We start from the raw sequence: 15,299 nt of genomic DNA on the forward strand, positions 1-15,299 counted from the left end.
TGGTATCCTGATGGGAATTTGTAGTTTACCAGGAAAAGAATGACTAAAGGCAGAGTAAAGGCATCCAAATCCGAGCTAAATATATTACACTATTGAATAAGCAGCATATGTTAATTTTATAGTGCTGTTGAAAAAGCAATCAATTTTTTCATGACAACTTTTGCTCTTTATAATCTCCCCTTCAAGGATTTTTCTCTGAATTCTTTTCCCATTAGTCTCTGAGGAATAGACTCCCTAGGCTGTAATTGCTGACACACTCTCCATTTTCATTCACAGCCAGAAGCCATTTGAACAGATAGGGATGTGTTTGTAAAATATGTACAGATGAAGAAACTCACCAAACCAGAGGTAAAGAAAGGGGTCCTTCCTTTGCCTTTCCTACAGTTCTGGTAGTTCTTTCTCTTTCTTCTGTTCCTTCTACCCTGGGCTTTGATCTGCTACCTGGACTAATTTAAGGCTAAAATGTACCAAATTATTCTATGATTCGATGATTCTATTTTTCCATTTCCATTTCCACAGTTCTGCAGTTAAGCAGCTTAAATGCAGGTCCCATAGTACAAGAGGCTGAGTACCCTTAGGACCATTCCATTTAAACCGACTTTAATGTAAATGTTTTAATTGATGATTTTATAAATTACTTCATCATTTTAATTTGAATGGAAGCAGCAGAACATCTCTTACAATTATTAATCCTAACCTCAACATGTAGCAGTGTGTGAGGGGTGAAGTGCTCCCACACACCTGTGGGAGAAGGCTGTGATGCAGAAATCCCTGGTGTGCATGTACCTGCAGGCTGATGTATAAGTTCAAAGGATCGAGGGATCAGGGAGAAGCCAGTGACTCAAACAGGCACAGACAAACAGCATCCTTGGACTTTCACAATGCATTTTGCAAGAAAATTATTTAAGATTCAGGCTCAGACAAGACTCAGTCTGTGGAAGCAACACGGGGTCAAAAAGAGAACAGTGTAAAGCGTAAAGGAAAGTGGTGGCTTGTTGATGTTTGCTAGGAGAGAGCTTGTAGCTCTGTCTGCCCTCACCAGCTGGCACTTCCAGGACAGGAGGGCTGTGAACGTCTCAGGGTGAGGAAGAACCACTGCACTGACTGATCACTGTCGGTGCTGACACAAGCATGAATAATTCTCTGAGTGTTTCACAGAACGTAAGCATCTGCATGACCAGGGTGAAGAGTGTGGGAGCAATCCTTTTCAGTGGTGCTGGCATCCAGTCTCAGCTGCTTGAACTACACGGAGGTACGTTTACAGAAATGAAAATAAGAATCACAACGAACACTTTGCAACAAAAATACACCTTTATTGAACTTTGACATTTATATCATTTCTAAATAAAATATGTTGTGTTATTTTAGGCATCTTTTAAACTGGCAAGCACTTCAAGAAGTGGTATATAAATATGGCACGTTTGTATGTGTATCTCAGGGGTTAATTATGCTAGTACATAGAATTATCTTTCAAAAGAATATTAGCAATTACCATACTGGAAGCATTATAATTTTTTTTTAGTGGTGCTTTAGATAACACGTGTATTCCTTCTCAGCAGAGAAAAAGGCCCAAAAGTACTCTGTGGTCTTATCTCTCGATCCTAATTTAAGGCTGTAAAAGAAGAGTAACCAAATGAACAAAAATAGCCAAAAATAGTAAAACAGAGATCAGTAAACCGTGTAAATCAGATAAGCTGGCTAATAAAAGTCACTCATATTTTCACAGGGAAAAAAAAAAAAAAAAAGCATGAAGAAAAATTCAGCCACTTCTCTTGTTTTAAACTGTGGGACAAGGTACAGCTGGTACCAATCCTGCCTTGTGAGATCCTTCACACCTTTGCAGACGGCTCAGAAAGTCTGTTGGAGCTCCACATTCCCATGTAGCTGCAACTGTCCTCATTCTAAATTACATCCCACATCCTGAAATTTAGGCCCATTTCTTTCCCTCCCACTCACTGGGAGGTTGGAGAAGTGACTAATACTCCTTTACAATGATGCGTTGTGAAGAGATACAACCAGTTGTTGCTCTGCTCTCTTACTTTTTTTTCTCTGTGAAGAAACTGGAAGCTTTAAATCTTCTCTAAGTCTGCCATTCATTTTCCACACTACCGGTCTCTCTTGCTAATAGTGCTCAGAATGGAACATAACACTGCAACTTGTTCTTCATTAACACTGAACCGAAATGAGGATTTACTTCCATTATACTGTAAGCATTCCCCCCAGCATTTCCTTTGAATGGCACTGTTTTTGTAGCAGCACTCCTTCCCCAACTCAGATTCAGTTTGTGGTGCCCTGCAATCTTCAGATTCTTTCCTGTGCTGCTACTGTCAACCCACTTCTATCTGTGCTTTTCACTGTCCCTTGTCATTGTCTTCAGTCCCAAGTGGGGATTATCTGTAAATCTGATTAATTTTCTGTCCATTCAGCTGAACAAGTAGTTAATGTTGTATAGAGCCAGAAGAAAGCACTGTGGAAGTCTGTGTGAGGTGTTTTCCCATTTTAGCAACAAATGACTGTTCTCAAAGCTCAGCTTTCTTATCAGTTGCACATCTACCTTGTGTGTATTTAATTTAGTCCATATCTGTTCTGCTTGCTTATGAATGTCATGTGGGTCTGTGTCAAAGAACTGTATCAATCATATCCCTTATATCTGTTTTGCTGTCAAAGAAGGAAATGAGATCAAGTTGATAGGATTTGTTTCTGACCTGTCCCTGCGCAAGTTCCCTTATGTGCTTACTATCTCTGGATGCCTACAAATGGATTGCTTAATGCTTTGTTCCAGTATCTTGGAAACGATATTAAGACGGACTTTTCTGAAATTATTTAGATCTTCCTTTTGTCCTTTGTTAGACATGACGTTATATTTGCCTTTTTGCATTTTTTTTTGTGTGTATTTCCTTATCATGCTAATTGCTAGTTTGAGAAATAGTTTTGGTTAAGCACTTAAGGGTGTTTCATTTGGATGAAACTGAATACATCCAGTTCACCTAAGTATTCCTTAAGGTGTTCTCTTTGTATTCCCACTCCCAAATTCTCAAAATTAACCGAATTAAACATTTAGTCACAATTAATCTTTTCTTGTGAAGACTGTAAACAAACAGGTCTTGAACAGTTCAGCCTTTTCTATACAACTTATTTGCTGTCCTCCCTTGTTAAGTGCTAAATTGTGTCTACACTGAAGTACAGCACATTATTTGCAACACGGCATCATTTAACTATAAGAAACCATTCATTTTAATGACATTATGTGGTTATGCACTCAAATATAAAATAATATTCATTTTATTTTCACTACACATTCTAATTCCAAACCATACCTCAATTCTTTCCACCTGCTTGATTACATCCTACTTAAAATGAATTCAATTTTGACTTTATGCTAAGAAGAGAAATTATTCTCTATTTGTAATTATTAATAGAAAGTCACTCACCAAACACAGCCAGCTTAATATCCAAACAATAAATCATATTGCTAATGCATCCTACCATCTTTTCAAAGGAAACACATATACATAAGCTTGTTACAGTGACACTAAATCTGTAGTTACCTATTCTAAGTGTGACTGTAATCAAGTCAGAAAAATAGTAATACTCACCATTACAGCTAAACAGAACCTCTTTCATTAGTGACCTGTATTAAAAAAAAAATAAAAAATAAATCAATAAGAGGTGAAAACAAAATGGAGAGGTGAGTTAAAACTGCAGTATGTGAAACAGGCACAGTAGTGCAAATATTATGCTGGTGGACAATTTCATGAAGCACTTGGTCTTTGTAAAAACTTTGGTTTCCTGTACTGTTAATTTACAACTATGTTTACAGAGCCTGGGATGTTGTTCATGCACTGACATGTTTGAAGAGCAAATTTCAAAAGGCAAAGCATTACTCTGGCTAAATGCACAGTAGAAGATGTTTCAAACTCATGTTGAGCTCCCAGTTCTTTCCTGGACCACATCCCAGGAGGACGCAGCATCTGGCCAATCTTGTAGTCATGTGGCATGGATATTGTTTTCCTCTACCTTAGGAAGGCTTTCCACAGCCTTCTATAGTAACGATGTACCCAAACTAAGGAGGAGGGAGGACTGCAGAGTTCCATGTTTATTTGTCTCAGATAAATAACCGGTGGTACTACTGATTTAAAAAGGTAGTAGTGAGCTGTTCAAAGTCACTGTTCCAGGTGGCATTCCACAGGTGATGAACCGACACCAGGGAGATGGGTGGAGGAAGAGCCCATGATGTCTGTGGGTGTTAGTAACCTGGAGGACAGAAACAGACTGGTATGATGAGGATACAGCACCAATTTTGGAGCCCTTTGCCAGGATGGAGGAATGGGCCAGCAGGAACTGCTTCAACAAATACAAATGCAAAATCTGGATCCGGGATGAGTAAGCGAACAATCCCATACAACTGTAGGTCAGTGACTGAGTGGCTGGGCATTCAGAGGGGGACCCAAAGTCTGGTTGACTCCAGACTGAACAGGAATTCTTACATCTGTGTGGTGGTGAAGGCTAACCTCATATAGGGTTGCATTAATTACAGCAATATGCCATATGCCACTCCTTCAGAGGCTGCAAATTACTCTTCTCTGCAGGGTGCTAGCTTCCTTTTAGTCTTTTTAATATAAATTTAGCATGTAATACATGTAGTGTAATTATTTTTATACAGAGCCCAATAGAAATAACATTCCATAAATTCAGAAAATGTTTTTCCTTGTAATGCATGATGATCTAATGCCCTTTCATGTAAATATGCTATAACTGAAACTAATTTTTTAAAGCAAGAAGATATCGTTGAGGCTGCCAAAAAGTATTACCCAAATACCTTTTGTAAATATATATTTCCTGTTGTAACTGTAACATATTAAATGTTATAAAATTTAAATCATTAGAAATTATGAACTAATATAAATTATAAACTAATATATATTATCAATGCTGCTTTTTTCCAGGCTTTACAAACGTATGCCATTTGGACCTTTCTATTTATAAGACCAGATGCACATAGTTTACTGTTCCCAATTAGCAGCCCATCCATTTGCGAAGTTGAAGAACTTATCCCAACTAACACTTGAAATTCTTACTCCCTTACTCAAAGCAGTAGATATTCTTATTTTTAATGTTCATTTGCAACATCATTAAATTTTCAGTTAAATGAACTGTTCCGATGATATGGAGAGAGCCTGGTGCTGAAGTCCTTGGCTTGATGAAAATAAACTAAGGACAGTGAGACTACTGATTCAGAGAGATTCTGTTCATTTTGTTCCAAAATGCTTTTGAAGATTGCAGGTAATATTAAAGCAGTTTTATTTTGGAGGAAAGTGACATCAAATTTGGAACATCCCAGAGCTTTTTTTAATGTGTATTACTATTGCCTTTTCCTTTATTATTTACTGCTTTACGCTGCCTTAGTCTCAGTGCCTAGGCTCAGTCTATGCAGTCTTTATGCATAACCTAATACCTTCTAGTTACTTTGGTATTTTATCAAGTCTGAACAACAGCAGTGCTTAAATGCAATTCTCGACCCATCTGTGATCCATTTGGCACCAAATGGAAGAAGAAGGTGCTTGAACAAGGGAGCTGATATTATAACTGCTGCAGATAGAGTTCTCTGTCGTTTTGTGTATCTACCGTATCCCCGTTCTTGCTCTGACAAGGATCTTCTTTACTACCAGCTAAAAAGGTATTGAAAGGTACCTGAGAGATGGATCATTACAGAATACCTAAGCACCAGCAGCCCCAGGCCAGCTGGATAACCTCAAGGAGAGAGCAGTCTGTACCATTCCTTTGCATCTCCCTACCAGACAACCCTCAAGTTGGCCTCCACTCTGCATGCTCATCCATCCCAGCTTTGCAACGCCGTGGACCATGGCTCAGAGATGCCCTATTTCAGACCAGCATTACTGTTGGCCATATGGAGATAAGATGAAGCAGAGTGATCATGATATCGAGAAAATGCTTTTTTATGAACTCTGGGACTTTCTTTGGAAATCCAGACGCCATTATTTTTAGCTGGAAGAACATTACTTTTGAAACTCTCACTTGGGTTGGATCTTGGTCTAACATAAAGCTACCTATGTAAACTCTTTAGTACAATGTAATGAGTAAACGTACTTTGTTAAATGTAGAATCTGTTAATGATTAATAGAAATGTTGATCTCTGACCAGGTACACTCCTTACATAAATAAAGAGCAATATATAACAGAACTTTGGGCCTTACTGACATTTTCACAGAATTTATAATTTAAAGAACATTTGCAGTTATTTTTTTTTTTTTTTTAAGTGGACCAGGGCAGATTAATTGTTTCCTTTACTGAAGTGAAATCCTGTCTCCACTGAAGTCAATGGAATCGACATTTTCTCATGGTGTCTTTTTATGAGTAGTGACCTTACATGGAAAGATGCCAGGCATTAAATAATTATGGCAGATTTATTAGCAATAACAAATAGATAAGACTAAGCAACAGCTGAAGCAAAAGATTACATGAACCTGAAGTAACTGTATAATAGACTTGGGACTTTGCAAGTCCTATATGAATAAAGGTAATGAGTACATACATTTAGCACCTGCAATGGCTTTTTATGACTCTACAGGGACATATGCCCTATGTTCTCTCTAAATATTCTGACTCAGTATAATTCTGAGAGCAATTGCAACACCAGTCACACACCATGATGTGGGCAAACACTAGGTTAATTGAAGACTGTAAGTTTGGGAAATTTCTATCCTATCTCTTGGTTAGTTTTTGCAGGCGTATCCTTCAGATGTCCTCCAACTAAAAAGCATTGGGTTGGGTGTAGAGAAGGACTTTACAGGGAGGAAATGTTCACTTATTTGTTTTCCTGCTTTCACAGGACAGTGGCAGACCTGATTTGTTTTGTGTTTTTATATAATGAAGCTGATGCTGCATGAAGAATAGCAAAGATTTATTTATTTATTTATTTTTCCCCAGTGGTGAATACTTTACTTTGAGGAAAACAACCTGAATTATTAAGGAGCAAGTAGCAAAGTCTCTTCTTCCCCATCTCATCCTTCCTAAAGGTCAAGGAAATGTTTATGTTTCACTATGCATGTGACCGTCCGTTCTTTTTCTGGAAATACATAAATCATACTGACTTTCACACACCACTTTTTTAGCTCTGAGGGAGTAACACTGTAGAGGAAGAAGCTAAGTATGAGCTTACAAGTAATTTTAAATAAAGAAAAAAGGATTGGTCAGGGTAGAGATGAAAAAATACAGATCTTATTACAGCAGTAAGAATAATGCTGACCTTATCACTTGACAGAACTTTTCCTAACCAGGTCTACATCCAAACATAACTTCACTGATAATAAAGGATATATTAAGTTAGGTGGAGCCTTGCGTGTTACATAAACGTATTAAGTGTAAATTCAGCACAAACCATTGCTTGAGTCAGGAGAGATTCCTATCAAAAAATTCACAGGTAAAAAAAAGAAGTAAAATTAAGATTAAAATTGAGAAAGAACCTATTATGTGAGAAGCTAATCAAGCTGTTAATTGTCTAACTTTGTTTTGTGAAGGCAGCCTGGGCCTTACTTGGGAAAGATCTACATTATAAACCATATAACTGCCCTTGAGAGAACCAGGGAGTGGCCAAAGAGGCCAGGACTGCACTTGAAGATAAGAGGCTGTGCTGCATTCATCACTCACATGCTCCTGGTGCTGAACAGCAGTCTGATGATCCACCTAGTGAGATGGTTACTTTTCTTCCCTTTTCTTTTTCTATTTCTTAATCTTTTTACAATAGAACCCAAGATGAACTGTAAGATGCATTGACAGGCTCTGTCAACAAACTGGGAAGTCAGTAAACATGTATTTCACTCCATTCTGCCTCCAACACGTGAAGGCCTTGCCCTCAAAACTCCCTCCACATTTATAAGAAAGTCACATATTTGTAGCAGTTATTGGCAAATGCCCATTTCTTTTTTTTTTTAATGCTCAGTTTGCTGCTTTTAACAAGACTAGAATCTTGTTTCAAAATAAGAACAGAAAAATAGTGTGTTGCAAAAACAAAACTGTCATTTCTTTTTACATTGTTAAAACCACCTAAAAATTATGAAATAATTATGAGAGTTTTCCCAGTAACAAAAAGAGGCCTCAGTAGCAAAAATTCCTGTGTCATAGCTGACCTTATACTGTTACTATTGGTAGTAAGTTGTGCATTTTATGTACATTTCTAAAATAATGTTGAAAATGTCTTTTAATTATGGATGTTCCGTTACAGTTCAAAGCCTGCAGGAAAGAATACAATACCTAATCAAATTACATATGTAATTTACGTTGAGCTTAGAGATGTGAAAAAGTAAGTAATCCACCACTGAGTTCAGACTTCAAGAAGATTTGTGTCTTTCTTCAGAGGCCAGTAAAACTGGCAATGAATGCTGATACTGGGCAAACCATCTCTCTGCATGCTGTCTGATGTTTTCTTGACAGTCCTTTACAAAGTTCTCAACAATTAATTGTCCCAAGTGCTTCTGGCAGTTGTTGCATCTGGTATTTAAAACAGAAGCCATACCAGTGACTGCAAACTGGGAAATGGTCTTTCTGCATAATTTAACAAATTCCACTTGCTAGCATCCCAGTGGCACATACCAGAAAACAGAAGTGTAAATGTTAGCATTACCCCAAATTCACACAAACAGTATAGTCTCCAAAACAACTTTTGTCTTTTTTCTTCATTAATCACCAAGAATAATTACTGCCTATGTAGCCCACACAATGGACAAAAGCTGATCAGGAGCTCAATCCATTTTTTCTCATCTCAGACACATGCTACACAATTAAAAGAGAAAGCCAGCATGCAGATGCATAAACCTATTAAATGTCAACTGATTACCTCCTTAGAGTTGAGTGTTTCATTTTCTGGAATAGGCACTATGGGATGACTGGGCTGCCGAGCAAGATGTCACAGGTTGAAGAGAGCATGAGGTTAAAAACAAGAAGAAAAAAAAACAAAAAAACAATGGTTATCAGTTCAATTTCTATCTATCAGAAAGGTTTTATAATGAAAGATAGTATCCCCAGTCATTCAAATAGCAATGCAGCAGTGTTCAACAGGATCTATACGCTTACTACTCCTTGTCTCTATGTTAATCTCTTTCAATGTATGGCTTGTTCTCTGTTGTATCATCTTCCCATAATTGTAAGGGAGGGATAAATTGCTTTCTGCCTTGAGAAAAGTATCTCAAGACAAAATCACAGCAAGAGAAGCTGCCTTATAAATGCCTCAGTATGAGACATAAAGTTATTTAAAACTGTAGTTGTATGTCCATTACTTTGAATATCTGTCTTCTTAAATTAGCTCCAAAAGACCTCTATTCGATCGTAAATTTTATAAACATAAATCATGCAAACATTTAAATAAAAAAAAATAAACCGCTGCATAACAGTAATTAACATGTGCAGACACGATTTATAATTTCCCAGTGTTTTGAGTGTAATACAGTTTGATGGATGTGACTCAAATGATGAACCGTACAAATTACAATAAAATTTAAAGAGGTAAATAGGTAAGACAGATTTTATATATGCAACTTTAAGGTCAGAAGTTTGTGAAGTTTTCATACACAGCAATCTAAACATCTTCTTTAGAGCAAAATACATTGAAAATATTGAGGTTACGGTATTTTAGAATTGTGGAAGCATAATGTAGAAAGAACCTTGCAATTTTCAATCTATCAAAAGCACTACTTTGTTTTGGTATGTAGAGCTAAAGTAACTTATCATATGATGTGTTCTTTAAAAAAAAATACTGTTCTTGCCTAGGAAAATTAATTTTGAAACAGAGCTTTTTAAGAAGCTGATCTGCCAAAATGTATCTATTAGGAAAGTGAGCCACTGAAATGAAATTTACTCCATTTATAATTACATTATGGATTTGCTATTTATTGCTCTCCCATTTGAAAATTTTCCCTGCTTCCTTTTCAGTGAAGCAGGAGCCAACTCTTACAGCAACAGCAGCAGCTTTGAAACGTTTGGCTTTTCCTTTTTTTTTTTTTTTTTTCCCCCAAATGGAAAGGAAAGTGAATAACTTCAGATAATAAGTTGATTTAATTTATAGGCAAGGGAACAATGTTAGACAACAGAGGGTTAAAGAAAGGGTAAAGAGACTTGACTTTCTCGGCAGCAACATCCCTCCCATGCCACAGATGTGACTCCTGACTTCAGCCAGCACAGCCAGTGAGGCACTCTACTGCTGCAGTGCAGCTCTTACAACAAACACAGGAGATATTTAACAGCCTATGTGGGAGAGTGAATTTCCAATTCCAAACCCTGCATGCTGCAGCTACTGAGGCTGGATAATCCTTGGCAATAACACAGGTACAATATTCTAGCTGCACTTGCAATATCTTCATAAGCTTATTTCGATTAAGTGAACCCGGTGATGAATTATATATTGTCTCAAGAGTATGGCATTTCTGTATTCCATGAAAAGTAAAAAGACCTAATCACAAAAAGAAGACAGAAGATATTGATCATTTTCTGCTTACTTGCTGATGTTCAGCTAAGCCCTCTGAGATGTCCGCTTATTGCAAGAAAGGAAATCTCCCAAGTTGGGTAGTGATCTGAGAATACAGCAACTCTTTTTCTTAAGTTGCACGTTCAGCCAATCAATGAAAAACGTACTTTTATTTTGCTTCTTGTCCTGGCCTTTCTTGCCAGGACTCATTGCCAACTATATCCACCTAAAATGCCTCTCTGAGTCTTAATGCTGCCTTACATTGTTTCCTGAGTATGAGGTCTCATGTTCCTCCTTAGACCAGACCTATAATCATCCGTTTTTGTCTAAAAGATATGCTTGCTTCTTTCATTTTGATAGCACCTTCTTTCCAAGCTAGGAAGCCAATATTTATAACCCCCATGGGTTATAAAGTCCTCATGGAGAAGGAAAATAACCTATATTTTCTGGACAGGTACTCTTAATATTGATTACTTTGTGGATGCTTGATTGAAGGAAAACAAGTGGAAGGTTGTTAAGGCCTTCTGATGGAAAGAAAAGTTAATACAGGAGTAAGGCTTACAGAAAAACTGAGTAACAGACAGTTTTCTGAAGTGTGCTTTCAGAAGTCATCTGTCGCATAAAAACCTCAGGGTTTTTATAGAAGAGTGCATACATTCTATTACTCAGATTTCTGAAGATCTGACATGCCATTTGCCACGATGGGATCTAGAAAGTCACATCTAGCTAGATTTATTACAGACTTTAAGTAGTACTTGAGCAAATATGGAGCACCTAAGGGAAGTATACTACATTCCTTTTGCTGGAATAACACTTAGTCTTGCAGGTACCTAAAAAGGAGGGAATTGGGCAGTAGCTCTGCCTCTGCCAACAGCAAAAGAGATGAGTGTCTTGGCCTGAGTGACTTCATCTTCACCAGCTAAAGGCCAATTCCTGTGTTATTTTAATCAAGTGTCAATGTAACCTGAAATGTGTAAGCCTTGCTGTGGGAGAGGCCCCATGCCTGTCCTCACAGAGTTTAACTAAGAGGCTTCAGTCTTATCTCTTCCTCTGTGATTTTTCCTTGCTAATATGATTTTTGTGTTCCTGAGTGCATACTGCTCCGGCCCAACAAGTAGGATAGAAAACAGTGCATTTGCTTTCTGCAGCAACATGTATAAGGACTTGATTCTTCTGGAAGAAAGCAAGGTAAGTTTTAACCTCTGCAGGAGGGGATGGGCACTATAATTGCCTGTCACAGGTGTCTGGGCAAGTACTAAATGAGGACGTTGGCATCTGTTCCTGTCCTCTCTTCAAGCTGGTCAGCCCAAGGTGTTCAGAGGGCGCTAACAGGACATGCAGCCTAACAGTTTGAACTCAGCCTTGCACCTGGCTCATAGTACAGCTTACAGACCAAAAAACAGCTTACACCAAAAATACCCTCAGAATATGAAGGTCATTTCTCTGCAAAGAGGAGCTATCAACAGCAGAATACCAGAAAACAGCTTAAAAGATCCAAAAATGCAAAGTAGGCAGAAGAAGGCAGAATTAGGCATTCCTTACTAGATATCATGTGACTGTCATCCCTCAGTCATAGAGGAATGTGCCCACGTCTACAAGATATAAAGTAAGAATGAAATTTGGACTATGTACTTTTCACTGGAGAGCTGTCTTCATGAAACCTCAGCATGTTTTGTTACTGGCAGTTTTCCATCCCTGGGACAAAGCATCTGGAAAGAAGCCCTATTTTTTTTCCAACAAATTTAGGATTGCATATGTTTATGGTGGAGGATGACAATATTGCTTTTAAAATTTCTATTATTGATGCTTTTGCCAGTTATAAAATTCTGCATTACCCTTTTAAAGTTATTATTTTTTTTTCCAAGCCTCACTCAGTCTCTGGTGAATTATTTCTAAGGACAGTGAAAGAATAAACTAGACAAATATCTAGTTGTGGTTGTGAAAACTGTACTGAAGAGATACTGACAATATATAAGTATTTGAAGTGCGTAGGTTCAAAGGGAAATTATCTGTCTGGCCCAAACAGACTCAGCCAAGGCTTAGAAAAGGGGTAGTTATATAATATCTTAGTTAGACCTTTGTTCATTTAGTTCCGTAGAGTAATCAGCAAGACATATTTGCCTTTAAAAGGTCAATTTACCTTTATTGTACTATGAATCACAGCAGCCTCTAAACTAATATAAAGTCCTCTTAAGTGTTTTCAATGTAAGACCTTTTTCACAAGTCTAAGTTACTCTCAAGAGGATCTACAACCTTTGCTAATTGAGAAACAGATTTTAAACTCTTTGGAACCAGTAAGAGGTGATAACAGAATCATAAGAGTTGGAAGGCACCTCTGGAGATCATCTAGTCCAACTGTCCTGCTAAAGTAGGTTCCCTACAGTAGGTTACACAGGAAAGGGTCCAGGTAGATTTTGAATATCTCCAGAGAAGGAGACTCCACTGCCTCTCCTGACAGCCTGTTCCAGTGCTCTATCACCTTCACTCTAAAGAAGTTTTTTTTTTTTTTTTTGTATTCATATGGAACTTCCTGTGTTCCAGTTTGTTCCTGAATGTACATAATAAATAAGAATGGTTCAAACCATAGACCATATATACCATTCTTTCTAAATACATCTTTGTCTTTAATCTACTTTGACAATAAATTAGGTACTTAACACTCATAAAATACAGGATAATTCCTTCTCAACAGGAAAAGTTATTAATTTCTCACTAGCTCAAAGATTAAAAATGCTTGCTAATTAAAACATAACAAACACACTGTTTTTATAAAACTTTTTCATGGATAACCACTTTTTCTGCATAGACATGCATGAAAACTAAGGTACCAAGAAATGGTACAACATCCACGAACAACCACTTTTATTTCTCACGTGCACTCCAACTCTCACTTAGAAAATAAAAAACAGAATGTTCAAAGATTCAAAGAAATTCTTTCCATAACCAGAATATTGTGTTTTCTGACCTGAGTGTTTCTTTTCTGATCATTCTGTAAAATACTGAAGTGTAATTTCACTGTCAGTGCACTTTGTGGAAACTATGGGAAGAGCCATTAGCTGTGAGCTAAGTGATTTTTGTACTTTGTCACTAGGATAATTTCACTCAAGTGTTTGACTGGAGCTGATGGCCAAGCAGAAAACCAAGCCTGTATGGAAGACTCAAGACACTAGAATCCAAACTTATACATGAAAAGAAGTGAGGTAGTAAGGTAGAAAGTTTTTCTAATGATACAGATTAGTACTATCTGCTTTGGATTAGTTCACATAACCCAGATGAGGCACTTTGATTTTAGGAGAATTTCAACATTTTCAAATTTTCATCTGTGTCAGAAAGCAAAAAAAAAATGCTTCAGAATTTTCAGCATCATGAGCATTTGAAATTTTCTTGGCATACTGACTGTGATCTACTTATGAACTGACAGAAACTGAGTCATTGCGATGAATAGGTGGATGCTTCCATGCCCCATGAAGGAGGTCATTGTTTATTGACTCAGAACTGCCCAAGAACTTTAAACTTTATTACTTTCAAATTCCAGGAAAAGCATGAAATGAAATGAATTTAATTTTCAGAGCTGATTTCCCTCCCATGTATTTTCTTTCCAGATCAGAAGCATGATTGAATAAGGATTGTTTCCTGAATAAGTTTTCAATGTCAAGTTGCACTGACCTCCGTTTTGGCCGTAGATGCTTTAAATCCATGACCCCAGTATTAACTGAATCATCAGTCTCCGTAAGTATATATTTATAACCATCAACTAATATAATAAAATTTGTATAAATATTCTGTCTAACTACTAAGATGATAGCCACCACTGACACCAGAAAAAGTTAGTACAATAATTTACAGTTTATATGACCCCTTCATCAAAGTTCAAAACACTTTGCCAAAATAAACTCCACAGTAATGCCTTGAAGATCAAACATTTCTGAAACATAGATAAATAATATTTGTGCTGTAAATACATTCTTGAAATTTCAACAGAACTAACTGTATTATAAATTTTTTAACATAAGTGGAATTTGAGTTAATTAAGGCTATATCACAGAATTCGTACCTGCAGTAAAAGTTAAATGAATTCTAACTGCCTCAACTTTTCCTTTGAAATTTAGTTTCCAAAGGTTCATCAGCTTTCAGTGCTTACTTTCCCTTGATGACTCAGAAGAGATATTTACAGTCTTAAAAAGCAGCAGGAAATTCTCTAGAAACATTTGAGTTCACTGAGTTCTAAGATACCATTTTCTCTATAGCTCTAGGTATTATGAGATTGCTTCAATTCATTATAGTTTTCACCCTTCACTCTGTGTGTTTCAATCCATATGCTTTTTAACTGTTTTTTCACTGCCTTTGACAAAAAGCATGTAGTTATGCCGGGTCCTGCACTTTGGCTACAACCCCAGGCAATGCTGCAGGCTTGGGGTAGGGTGGCAGGAAGGCGATGTGGAAGAAACAGACCTGGAGATGTTGGTTGATGCTTGGCTGAACATGAGCCAGCAGCTCAGGTGGCTGAGAAGGCCAGCAGCATCCTGGTTTGCATCAGAAATTGATGTTAGCCGGGGCAGTTAAGTGATTGCCCCTCTGTACTCAGCACTGGTGAGGCCACACCTTGAGTACTGTGTTCAGCTTTGGGCCCCTCACTACAAGAAGGACATTGAGGCCCTGGAGTGTGACCAGAGAAGGACAACAAAGCTGTGAGGAGCATGGAGCACAAGTCTTATGAGGAGCACAGCTCTACAGCTACCTGAATGGAGTTCATGACAAGAAGCCTCTTCTCCCACGTAACTATCAATAGGACTCAAGGGAATGGCCTTGAGTTGCACCAGGG

At 37.5% G+C, this 15,299-nt stretch overlaps 1 protein-coding gene across 17 annotated transcripts in view; it reads right to left on the reverse strand.

The window, feature by feature from the left end:
• Positions 1-1,292: 1,292 nt before the first annotated feature.
• The window catches only part of MLIP (muscular LMNA interacting protein), a 98,237-nt gene continuing 84,230 nt past the window's right edge, over positions 1,293-15,299 (reverse strand). For 14 of the 17 annotated variants that reach the window (XM_025149203.3, XM_040697434.2, XM_040697427.2 and 11 more), the window contains 3 exons: positions 8,855-8,908; positions 3,597-3,631; positions 1,293-1,612 (listed from right to left, as the gene is read on the reverse strand). In XM_025149203.3, the coding sequence (XP_025004971.2) occupies positions 3,605-3,631; positions 8,855-8,908 (81 nt within the window). In that variant the 3' untranslated portion in view covers positions 1,293-1,612; positions 3,597-3,604. The remainder of the gene's footprint in view (positions 1,613-3,596; positions 3,632-8,854; positions 8,909-15,299) is intronic. The other 3 variants (XM_040697435.2, XM_040697436.1, XM_040697428.1) reach the window with 1 other exon arrangement.

Source organism: Gallus gallus, chromosome 3 (assembly GCF_016699485.2).
Source record: "Gallus gallus isolate bGalGal1 chromosome 3, bGalGal1.mat.broiler.GRCg7b, whole genome shotgun sequence".
NCBI lineage: Eukaryota > Metazoa > Chordata > Aves > Galliformes > Phasianidae > Gallus > Gallus gallus.